The 12,460-nt window shown below is 44.7% G+C and overlaps 3 protein-coding genes across 23 annotated transcripts in view; all 3 read left to right on the top strand.

The window, feature by feature from the left end:
- LOC120998305 (gastrula zinc finger protein XlCGF26.1-like) overlaps positions 1-12,460 on the top strand; it is a 4,064,644-nt gene that overhangs the window by 1,335,743 nt on the left and 2,716,441 nt on the right. The window lies entirely within an intron of this gene.
- The window catches only part of LOC120998315 (zinc finger protein 260-like), a 56,363-nt gene that overhangs the window by 4,944 nt on the left and 38,959 nt on the right, over positions 1-12,460 (top strand). The window lies entirely within an intron of this gene.
- LOC120998340 (zinc finger protein OZF-like) lies at positions 6,100-8,471 on the top strand. Its single transcript, XM_040429005.1, has one exon. It carries the CDS (start codon positions 6,311-6,313, stop codon positions 7,769-7,771), a length of 1,461 nt encoding a protein of 486 aa, XP_040284939.1. The 5' UTR covers positions 6,100-6,310; the 3' UTR covers positions 7,772-8,471.

Here is a 12,460-nt window from a genome sequence, read left to right as displayed (position 1 = left end):
CCACAGACTTAGAGGATCCATGATGTGTTCCACAAGTCTTTACTGAAGAGATATGTGAAACCGGTGGAACCATCGCCATTGCCTCCTCCCCCTGTTCTGGTTGATGAAAATTTAGAGTTCGAGATCTCCAGGGTTCTCGACTCAAGAGTTCTTCAGGGTTCCCTTCAGTATCTGGTACACTGGAGGGGATATGGCCCTGAGGAGAGGATGTGGGTTCCGGCTGTGGATGTTAGTGCCAGCCGACTGGTGAGGGCTTTTCACAGGTCCCACCCGGATAAAGTTGGGCCGGGGTGTCCGGAGGTCACCCGTAGAAGGGGGGGTACTGTCATGTCCTGCTCAGGCTATGTGCGGAGGTCTGCCAGGTTAGCAGCACTGGTGTAGCCTTTTTGTTTTGGAGTTGAGCTATATCCGCCTCCCTTCAGGTGCACTGGGTGTGGTCGTGTGAATTTAAATTACGCCCACTCCCAGTGTCCTGTGCGGGTTATAGCTTCTGTCTGGCTCAGAGGAAGGAAGGAAGGATTTGCTGTTCCTGCTCAGTAAAGATAAGTTGGTTTTGTTTTCTTGTGGTTGTCTGTCTAGGCTGTTAGAGAGACGCTTGCCCCCTCCAGGTCCTGAGGGAGCAGGCTGCCTCTTTCCCCCTTTCACCATCTTAGGGATTCTAGGGAATCTTCAGCCTAGGCACGGGGACACGTTTTTTCCCACCTTCAGGGTCTAAACGTGGGCATAGAAGTCTAGGGAGAGCTGGTAGGGATTTGTCAGGAGGTGACCTCTATCCCCAGCTTCTTGCCTAGACACTTGTTTGTTTATATCCTGTTTATCTTGTATCCTGTTCGCGTGACAGCATCCCTGCCGGGTCCCATTCCTGGTGTCAAAAGAAGGTGCTAGTATACCATTAACTCTGACTCTGACACACTTTATCTACAAAGGTAGGCCCTAGTCCTATTTGTTTCAGAGAGGCTATCATAAACCTCCAATGAACTCTATCAAATGCTTTTTCAGCATCTACTGATAGGAGACATAGCTGAGCCTGATGACTATGCGCTCTGGAGATAAGGTTGATAGTTCGATTGGTATTATCCCTGGCTTCCCTGCCTGGCACAAAGCCTACTTGATCTCCGTGGATGACCCCCGGAAGAGCTTTGCTGAGATGTTTCTTGAAAAATGGTGCAGTAAACCCATCTGGGCCTGGACTGTTACCCCCTTTCAAAGAGGTCAAGACCTCTCTGATTTCCATCTCCGAGAATTCCTCCTCCACCAGATCACTCCTCTCTTCAGAAATTGGGGGAAGCGCTGTCTCATCTACATAGGCTTTTATACGATTATCTTAGTCTGATGTCTGCATATCAGCTATTTGTCCCCTGATGTTATATAAGGATTCGTAGTACGTTTTAAAGGCCTCAGCTATTTGGCGAGGATGATGGACTGATGTGCCCCTCGTATCTTTGACAGTGGGGATGTAGCTCGCTTGTTGGCGAGGGTGTAGGAGTCTTGCTAGGGCCTTACCTGGTTTGTTAGCGTTTTCAAAGAGGTAACTACGAAATCTCTCTGTATTTCTACTGACCGATTCCGTGAGAGCCTTCTGGAGTTGATCTCTGACCAGGACAAGCTCAGTAAGGAGCCCCGGGTCTAATGTCTGTTTGTGTGAACATTCCAAAGCCTGAACTTGGGACAATAGCTGTTGTATATCTCTCCTTCTTGAGTCTAGCTCCATTCTGAATGAACACCCCTTGTAGTACACATTTTAGTGCCTCCCACTGCAGAGGAAAAGCCGTGGGATCCGATGAGTGGTCCACTATGAAACCTTTAATGGCTGAATCTAAGTCCCCCAAACACACTGAAAACCTCGTTGAGGTGCCAAGTCCATTCCCTAGCTACCAGTCCTGGTAATTCCAAAGATAGAAATATTGGGGAGTGGTGAGACCAGATAGAAGTCCCTATATGTGAGCTGGGTTGGAAGGCCAGAGCATAATGGGAGATCAAAAACATGTCTAGTCTACTGTAAGATTGGTGGGCTGGGGAGAAATATGTATAATCCCTGTCCTTGGGAGGCAGAATGCGCCAAATATCTACCAATTGTCTAGAGTATAATGCTTGCTTTGCTCGTGATATTGCTGAGCTAGGAACCATTGATTTGCCCGTGGAGGAGTCCATCAAGGGTTCCAAGGTCATATTAAAGTCACCTCCTAACAATACTATTCCTTCTGCAAAGGCGTCTAGTTTGGACAAAATACCTGTAAGTGCTTTACTTTGTCTTAAATTTGGTAAGTATTGATTTCCAATGGTGTACGTTCTCTCATGAATCCTCAGCTTCAGAAACAGGAACCGTCCACGTGGATCTGTCTGGGACTAAAAAGGTATAAGGGCTCGTTCACACGAACGTGTGAAGCCGGTGCCTGTGCTGTGGACCTCAAATTGCGGTCCGCAACCACAGGCACTGTCCGTGGGGCAGGCGCATGGGGATCGGAGACCCATTCACTTCCGTTCCGCAAAAAGATAGAGCAAGTTATATCTTTTTCGGTGCAGAAGCACGGAACGGAACCCCAGAAAGCACTCCGTAGTGCTTCCGTAGTGTTCCATTCCGTTCTTCCGTACCGCATCTCCAGATTTGTGGACCCATTGAAATGAATGGGTCCGCATCCGAGATGCGGAATGGCAACGGAACGGTGCCCATGTATTGTGTATCCGAAAATGCAGTCCACAATACGGCAAGGGGCATCACACGTTTGTGTGAACGAGCCCGAAGGCAGATATTTATGCAAAGCCATATTTACACCTTTCGACTTAGGGTTGGTGCTGTGCGCCCAATAAGAGTAGTATTTGGCGTATATACCAGGTATGTGGTCCTGCTTAAAATGTGTTTCCTGAAGCAGAAGAATCTGCAGCCCCTCTCTGTGCATACCATATAAAATCTTAGAGTTTTTTTCAGGGATATTAAATCCCCGTACATTTAGTGAGGCGAGTTTAATACTAGGTGGAGCCATAGTCACTGGCGGATGGCTGGAGGAGGGTACGACAGGGTATGTTCGTGAAAGTAAGGTAAAAAGAGAAAATAAAAAAGGGAAGAGAAAAGAAAAAAAAAGATTAAGACAAGAAGAAAGAAGGAAGAAAACCCCTCTGTGGAGAGGGGTGCAACATCTCCACCTAAGTAAAGACTAGTACCAAAATAGGTGACGTACTTCCAATGACAGAGCAAAGGAGCAGCCCCGAGGCTAAGAATCCATAAAGCATAACAGTTATATAGCTAACATTATATCCGCTCTCCGCATTCAGAGCTATCTAAGTGGCGATGGAACCCCTAGGATCATAAGCCAGAGGTAGACCAAAGAGCTAACTATAAAGAGAAAATAGAAAAAGCATACATTTTGCCTAACTTTAGAGAATAAAAGCTCTCCTAAACATAAAGTGTCGCTGCTTATCAAGTAAAGCGAAGTTCACGTTTCTTCGAGAACCCGTACTTATCCTGTGCAATCTTTAATAACGTCCAATACTTTTAAGTGGGGTGTGTGTTGCTGCCGCGTCTCTGGAAGTTGCTCTTGGGTTTTTGGAGTAGAGAACGAGAGGGCAGCGGGGGAAGGCTACCCCAATCCGGTAGTTGAATTAGAGGGAGATCCAACGCTGTGAAGAATGCCGTCTAATAAAGGCTTGAGTGCTCTCCTCTGGGCCAGAGTAGAGCGTGACAGGTCTTGAAGTATCATTAAAGTAGCCCCATCAAAGTCAATGGTAGAAAAATTGGGGGCTTTTCGCATTATTTCCTCCTTGACTGCATAGTAGTGGAGACGACAGATGACATCCCTGGGCTGGGGGGGGATCCGGATTAATGGGCGCCAGGGTTCTATGAGCTCTATCTATCTCTAAGCGTTCAGAGACCGGTTTTCCCAGTATGGTGCTAAATAGGCCTTGAAGTGTTGGGATCAAATCCTCTGTTTTGGTAGATTCAGGGAAACCCCTTATTCTTATATTATTCCTCCTGTTGCGTTTTTTTTATATCAAATACAAAACCTGGATAAAACATCTTAATTTATGTGAAGAAGCTATCAACGGTTATTTCTAAGCGGTGGGAAGCTGAGTCATTGGGATACTGGGTTAGGGTGAAATCTGTCCCTATTCTTACCCTCCACAATCTGCTCAGCCCAAAGATGCACCTAGACGGTGGATGCACTCTGTCCACGTACCTAGGACTAATCTGTCCTTAAAAAGACCCTATTGCGTAACGTAGATCCCAAATGTCACAGATCCCAACGCGTTTCCCCCTCCCGGTAGAAGAAGGGTTCATCAGGGGACTATAATTATAGGGGTCAAAAAAGGTGTGCAATCACAATGATGAAACAGAAATTAGACTGCCAGCACAATGATATATGGGCTGCAGGAACCATAGGTACACACAACCACTCCTAGGGTGCAGAGTATAACGACCACTCCTAGGGTGCAGAGTATAACGATCACTCGATAATAAGGGCTATCATCCGGCCCCTGATTCGCGCAGATGTTCTCCGCATCTGATATGAAGCTGTCATGCGATGACTGACGTCAGCGGCGGACTCTTTGCGCGATCAGTATGCACTCACGATATTTTATTTTCTTCTCTTCTCATTTCCTAATTTGGCTGTTGCAGGTCATGTGACCAGTGACGTCATCACGTTGTCTCGCGAGATGACGCGGTCACCACTGACCTGCTCAGGTCCTGCTCAGTCCCGTCTTGCTGTATAGCCATTGGCCTGATGTCAGGTGAACGTACTTGATTGTTAATCATCCAGGGTATATGTAGAGTGTCAGTGGGTACAAATGCATATGCCCCTTGAGAAACCCTGTGAGGTAGAAGCCAATTTTCCTCACTTTAGGGGAATAAAAAAATTCCTTCCCGACTCCAATCAGGCATCAGAATAACTCCCTGGATCAACGACCCCTCTCTAGTAGCTATAACCTGTAATATTATTACACTCCAGAAATACATCCAGGCCACTCTTGAATTCCTTTATTGTACTCACCATCACCACCTCCTCAGGCAGAGAGTTCCATAGTCTCACTGCTCTTACCGTAAAGAATCCTCTTCTATGTTTGTGTACAAACCTTCTTTCCTCCAGACGCAGAGGATGTCCCCTCGTCACAGTCACAGTCCTGGGGATAAATAGATGATGGGAGTGATCTCTCCTACTGACCCCTGATATATTTATACATAGTAATTAGATCTCCCCTCAGTCATCTTTTTTCCAAAGTGAATAACCCTAATTTTGATAATCTTTCAGGGTACTGTAGTTGCCCCATTCCAGTTATTACTTTAGTTGCCCTCCTCTGGACCCTCTCCAGCTCTGCTATGTCTGCCCTGTTCACAGGAGCCCAGAACTGTACACAGTACTCCATGTGTGATCTGACCAATGATTTGTAAAGTGGTAGGACTATGTTCTCATCACGGGAATCTATGCCCCTTTTGATGCAACCCATTATCTTATTGGCCTTGGCAGCATCTGCCTGACACTAATTTTTGCAGCTTGAGACACTGATTGCCTTGAGAACTTTCAGCAGGCCCCAGGCTGTCATGATATCGGATCAGACCCACGAGATTTCAATGTGGGGGCTCCGATCGGAAGGCAGAGGGAGCCCCCTTCATCTGTCTAACCTCACAGATGCCGCAATCACTATTGACCGTGGCATCTGAAGGGTTAAATTACTGTATTATACAGTCAGCACCCGCTATGTATGATGCCGACTAAGCCCAGCAGCCTGCTCTATATAAGTCCCGTAAATGTGTGGCATTATGCGTTAAGGGATTAACATTAAATCTGCAATACTGTCATTCTGTAATAGAAAGGTAACGCATTGTCCGAGATTGGGAAGATTTATGAAAACTGACGTAAAGGAAAACTGGTTTAGTTGTCTATATCAACCAGATTTCCTTTACATCAGCTTTGATATATCTCTAAAGTAGTCTCATTATAATAGTAGGTGGAGGACTAGAATGAGTGACAGGATGATTGTCCTGTCATTCTCTGGATAGGTCTAAATAAACATGGAGTGGACAAAGACCACAAAATGATACTAATCAAAGCAATTAATATTGTACTAGAACTGGTCTGTATCACACACCTGGGTGAGAATGTGCTGGATAAATGTGATCGCTCCAAATACACCAGGTGAGCAGTTGGACGTGGACCTCCAGAGTAGCCCCAGAAGTCATCACTATGCTCCCTTGAGGTAGACATGTCTGTAGGCATCTAAACCATCCTCCACCTCACCTTCTGTTAAGTGTTTCATCATGTGCTTTTTTTTTTAATTTCTAACAAAAAATTCCAGTAAGAATTCTGATGGAAGGTTCATGTTATCACCAGATTATAAAGTAGAAGATGAAGATATCGGGCAGCGCTCTTCAGGAGAAAACCTCATTACCCATAATGTCCATCTAGGACTTCACAGTACAGATCTACCATATAATGCTCCTAATTATAAGGAACCTTCTTCTGAACAATCAAAGATTGTTACCACAAGTACTGGGCAGAAAGAGGGTAAAAGGTTCCACTATGGTAAATTTGGAAAACCGTTTACATATAGCTCAACAATTATTAGGCACAGAAGAGTTCACACAGAAGAGAAGTCGTATTCCTGTTCAGAATGTGGGAAATATTTCGTATTTAAATCACATCTTGTTATACATGAGAGAATTCACACAGGAGAGAAGCCATATTCATGTTCAGAATGTGGGAAATCTTTTACAAATAAATCAAATTGTTTCATACATGAAAGAATTCACACAGGGGACAAGCCATTTTCATGTTTTGATTGTGGAAAATGTTTTATTACTAAAGCAAAACTTAGGGAACATCAGAGGAGTCACACAGGAGAGAAACCATATACATGTTCTGAATGTGGGAAGTCTTTTATTAAGAAGTCAATTCTTGTTAGACATAAGAGAATCCACACAGGTGAGAACCCATTTTCATGTTCACAGTGTTGGAAATGTTTTAAAAATAAGTCGCATCTTGTTAGACATGAGAGAATCCACACAGGACAAAAGCCATATTCATGTTCAGACTGTGGGAAATGTTTTATAAATAAATCAGAGCTTGTTATACATGAGAGAAGTCACACAGGAGAGAAACCATATTCGTGTTCACATTGTGGCAAATCTTTTACAAGTAAATCATATATTGTGAGACATGAGCGAATTCACACAGGAGAGAAGCCATTTTCATGTTCAGAATGTGAGAAATGCTTTATAAATAAATCAGAGCTTGTTATACATGAGAGAAGTCACACAGGAGAGAAGCCGTATCCATGCTCAGAGTGTGGAAAATGTTTTACAAATAGATCAAATCTTGTTAAACATGAGAAAAATCACACCGGGGTGAAGCCATTTGCATGTTCAGAATGCGATAAATGTTTTACCAATAAGTCAAATCTTGTTATACACGAGAGAATTCACACAGGAGAGAAGCCATTTTCATGTTCAGAATGTGGGAAATGTTTTAAAGATAAATCAAGTCTTGTTAAACATCAAAGATGTCACACAGGTGAGAAGTTGTATTCATGTTCAGAATGTGGGAAATGCTTTACACAAAAATCAAGTCTTGTTAGGCACGAAAGAAGTCACAAAGGAGAAAAGCCGTATTCATGCTCACTATGCAGGAAATGTTTTGGAGATAAATCTCATCTTGTTATACATGAGAGAATTCACACAGGAGAGAAGCCGTATTTCTGTTCAGAATGTGGGAAAGGTTTTATTACTAAAGCCAAACTTGGGATTCATCAGAGAAGTCACACAGGGCAGAAGGTGTTTTAATCTTCTATGTGTGGAAAATGTATTAGAAGGAAGGGGAAAAAATTATTTGAACCCAGCAGGTTTCACAGATTTTAAGCAATTTTATCCAATAAGGAGATTTATTTTTGGGCTGAATCAACCTGGATTGGCCAGACATCCAAATTATATTTGCCTGAAGTCCTCAGTGACCGGGATCCATGGAGGTAAATTGTTGCTGATATAAGGAACAAAAGAAGAGCCTTGTATTTTGTCAGAGCAGTGAAGATGAATTATCTCCATGAACATTTCTTCATACTGTATTCATACCTCCACCCACACTGCAGGAGAATCCAGAGGACATAGTGAAAAAAAGAAGGACTCCCCATGAAATCTTTTAACATACTTTATGTGGACATATTGATGATCAGTCTTCATTCATACAGTATATAAAGATAAAGGTGCTGGAACTTGGAAAAAACAGTAATACATTCAATTCACAATCATTTTTTGAGACAAAAAATTCTCGAACACTTGGTGCTATCCTTTCGCATAAGCAACCTTGGCAATCATTTATTGTAAAGCTTCATTCACACTTGTCATTTTTGATCGGCCTTTAATATAAGTATTTGTAATCCATAACTAGGAGGAAGATGTGGAAATCTTTCCATTACACGTGTGTCTGTTCGCGTTCTGCTCCTGGTTCAGGCTTATACAAACACTGACCGAAATACACAAGTGTGTGAATGAGCAGTTGTGTCTACTGGACTCTTATATGGGAGATTTTGTTTCCTGCTCAATACAGTGGCTCATTGGTTAGCACTGGTGTTAGGGAACTGATAGGGAACTTAGATTGTAAGCCCCATTGGGTACAGTGTGATGTTAATGTCTGTACAGCGCTGCCGAATATGTCAGCGCTATATAAGTGCATAAATTAAATAAAAATACACTTTACGAATTCTCTCCAAGTGTTAGTGATTTTTGTTCAAGTTCAGCTGCTTTATCTTTTTTTATTGTTTTAAAATAGGATGAAATATTGATATCAACACATTGTGACAAAAAACAAACTTGCACGGGGTTAACCCTTATGGTTTTACATAGTAACATATGAACTGGATAGACATACGTCTGTCCAGTTCAGCCTGTCATTCTACAAGGCTATCCTGCAAATTTGATCCAGATGAAGCCAATTTTCCTTACTTTAGGGGGAAAAAATTCCTTCCCGACTCCAATGAGGCATCAGAATAACTCCCTGGATCAACGACCCCTCTCTAGTGACTATAACCTGTAATATTATTACACTCCAGAAATACCATTACACCATCACAACGTGACTATATTCGGAGACTTGAAGCCCTATTACACAGGCTAAGGATCAGGCGACTTTTTGGGAACAACCTTGATGGCATCTTTCATGGGACAACAGAAATCCTTGTTTGCCCGGGGTCTACATTATGTGTGACACAGCCGCACAGTCACCCCCATTATCCTGTTCTCCACAGCATGTGTGACGATGTGATTTTTTTATTTTTATAAAATGCTTTTTTTTCTCTCTTTCTAAATGTTTTTGTTATACTTGGTGATTTGTGGATGGAGTTTTGTCAGTTTACCCAAGAGGGTTTGTCTGTCTCTGTTTACAAGACATGATGTCACATCACATGGTGGAGATTGGCATAAGTGTCTGATACATGTAGGACCCACCTCTAGAACAGCTTCTCCAAAGCTGGACATTTATTAAATGTTGAACATTCAATAAATAAAAAACCAGTACAGCCACCTCCAGACAAGCCTTTCTGCTCCTTTCTACGTATTCAGTCTTCTTGCTCTTTAGGTTACTTCCATTGAATCATGGTTGGCACAAAATCAAAATCTAGTAATTTCCTCTCAGACAGAGGCCTACAAGTCAGGCTGTGGATGAAGGATCGTATTCTATCAGCTGAGATCTGATACGTTGACTGAAACCACTTGTGTTATCCCAAAGGTCTAACGAGACGAACCAGACGAACGCCAGTCATACTGTAAAGTCAGTCAGGGCAGAATGCTCCAAATCTATTATGAGGCCTGTTAATAAATCTGACGGACCTCCAGGCTCTCCGCGCACCACAAATATATCTCTATATCCGCAATGAGCATGAGCCATAATCTGCTACTTTTTACATCACAATTGTTGCATAAAACATTTGATAAATGCCCCTCACTGTCTTTAAAAAAAGAAGAGGATAGGTCCAGGACATTGTCTCAAGGTTTAAGCCTTTACTTTGGTCAAAAAGGTCATCTCTTCCAAGCAGGGAGTAGGCCTTGTTTTATCTGTCATACTTCTGGAATCTTTGCTGCCTCTGGGACTTTCATCAGTTCACGAGACGTCTTAACACCTATATATTGGACTCACTCAGGGGCAGGCTGAAAACCCTCAGGGCCCCCTTACAGGCCCCACCCATGTTCTGCTGCAAGCCCCACCCTTGCCCCGCCTCCAGCCACACCCTACACAATCTTTAATAAGATTTCAAAGTTAAAGCGACACAAAAGGCACCCAGACCACGTCAGCTCATTGAAGTGGTCTGGGTACAGTGTCCCTTTTGCAAATCGAGCTGCAATGTTCTAGAGAAACTGCATTGTTTACGTTCCAGCAATAAGTCGGCCTCTAGTCGCTGGCAGCCACCTGAGGGCTTCCTGGAGTAAAACAGACCTTTGGTCTGGTATCTGACGCTGGACGTCCTCACACTCTGCATGATGACCTCCAGGGTCAGATTTTTCCCCATAGGAAAGCATTGATTCAATGCTTTCGTATGGGGTGATCTAATCTCAGCATCCATTAGTGAGCCTCTGTTAGAAACAGTCCCCTCCAGGCCCCAGTATAGACTACAATTGAGGGCTAATGGGCCATGGAGAGGGGGCTTTCTAGCAGAGGCTATCTCAATGTCCTTTAGAGATTGTGTTAGAAAGAATCCCCTCCCATTAGAGACTACAATGGAGTCTAATGGGGCCTGGAGGGGGGGGGGTCTCTCCAACACTCTGGTTCCTATTCAAAATATAGCAACACAACATAGCTCGCTGATACCTAGGCCAAGTTGGCTCCTCTTACCTCAATTACGGTTGCTGGTTGGCAGGCTGTGGGCTTGCTGTCTGCGGCTGGCTGGCCTGTAATCAAGAGAGGGATTGTAGAAGCTATGTAAGTAGTCATAAAAGACAGTAGAAGGGCCTGTTGGACAGTGGATGATGGTTATTTGGAGGTTGGAGGGAGAATAACTATTGTGAGAGGACACATATCTGGGCATAACTACTGTGAAGGGGGCACATATCTGGGCATAACTACTGTGAAGGGGGGGGGGAGGCCCTTCACAGTAGTTATTAATCCCTTTGAGCAGTCCCCCCTTCAGTGAATGAGGGACTGCTGAAAGGGGTTAATAACTACTGTGAAGGGCCTAGCCGCCTGGGCAACCCCACAGATCACCCCCCCCCCCACCCACCTTGTACTTGTTCCACTGATCCGCTACTTGCGGGCTACGTGGGCATGAGTTCAGTCACTTCGGTGTGCAATCCCATCCTGCAGCGAGTGATCCCGCGAGACCCGTGACCTACAGCGGCGGGTCTCGCGGGATCACGCGCTGCAGGACGGGATTGCGCACTGAAGTGACTGAACTCATGCCTGCGCAGCCAACAAGTAGCGGAACAAATACAAGAGGGGTGGGGAATAGCCAAATTAAAAAATATTTTGAACCAAAAGGTGTGCTTTTGGTGGGTTTTGAACTAATGGTGCTCTGTGGATGGCACTGTTATGGGGGCTCTGTGGATGGCACTGTTATGGGGGCTCTGTTGATGGCACTGTTGTGGGGGCTCTGTGGATGGCACTGTTGTGGGGGGGCTCTGTGGATGGCACTGTTGTGGGGGGGGGACTCTGTGGGTGACACATATATAGCACCTTATGCTATATATGTGTCATCCACAGATCTCCCCCATAACAGTGTCCCTGTGAGTGAATGACCCCCAATACAGGGTCTGGGGGCCGGCATCTGGTGTTGTAATGGCAGCGGGGCCCGGTGCAGTCACTGTATTCTATTACACCGGGCCCCGCTCACTGTAATATTGAGGCATTAATGTAGGCAATAGGCATTAAACAAGAGAAATCCTCTGCGATCCTCTCCCTCTCTGTACTCACAAACTCTCGTAGCAGGCAGGCCTGGCGGCAGCGCAACTCACTGACGTCACGCGCCTGCTCCTCCCACTTTATGAATGAAGCAGGCGGAGCAGGCGCGTGACGTCAGTGAGTTACGCTGCCGCCCGGCCTGCCTGCTACTGAGTTTGTGAGTACGGAGAGGATCGCAGAGGATTTTTCTTGTTCACATATGAATATTAGTATTACAGTGAGCGGGGCCCGGTGTAATAGAATACAGTGAGTACACCGGTCCCCGCTGCCATTACCAGGCCAGCATAACATTCGGAATCGGGGCGCGCTGGGCATAACACATTATGTTATTCTGTGGCGGGCCCCCATCCCGGCCAGGCCCTCGGACCACTTACGAAGTGCCCGACCGGTCAGTCCGCCCCTGGACTCACTGCTATGGTACCAAAACACTCAACATATACAAAAACACCTACATATTCTCTTGGATCTAATCTCCAAAAACGGTTTACAAAAATCTGTGTAGTAATAATTAATATCTTTATTAATAATTAGACCAATCAGTATAAAAGCCATACAAGAGGGGACCATACAGCCCCACTGGGTACAGTATG

The sequence above is a fragment of the Bufo bufo genome, chromosome 4 (genome assembly GCF_905171765.1).
Source record: "Bufo bufo chromosome 4, aBufBuf1.1, whole genome shotgun sequence".
Classification (NCBI taxonomy): domain Eukaryota; kingdom Metazoa; phylum Chordata; class Amphibia; order Anura; family Bufonidae; genus Bufo; species Bufo bufo.
Note: the sequence above shows the minus strand (reverse complement) of the source record. Positions and strands in the feature narration are given on the sequence as shown.

Bases quoted from the DNA above. Each gene is read 5' to 3' on its own strand.
- LOC120998340 (XM_040429005.1), top strand. From the start codon at position 6,311: ATGTTATCACCAGATTATAAAGTAGAAGATGAAGATATCGGGCAGCGC.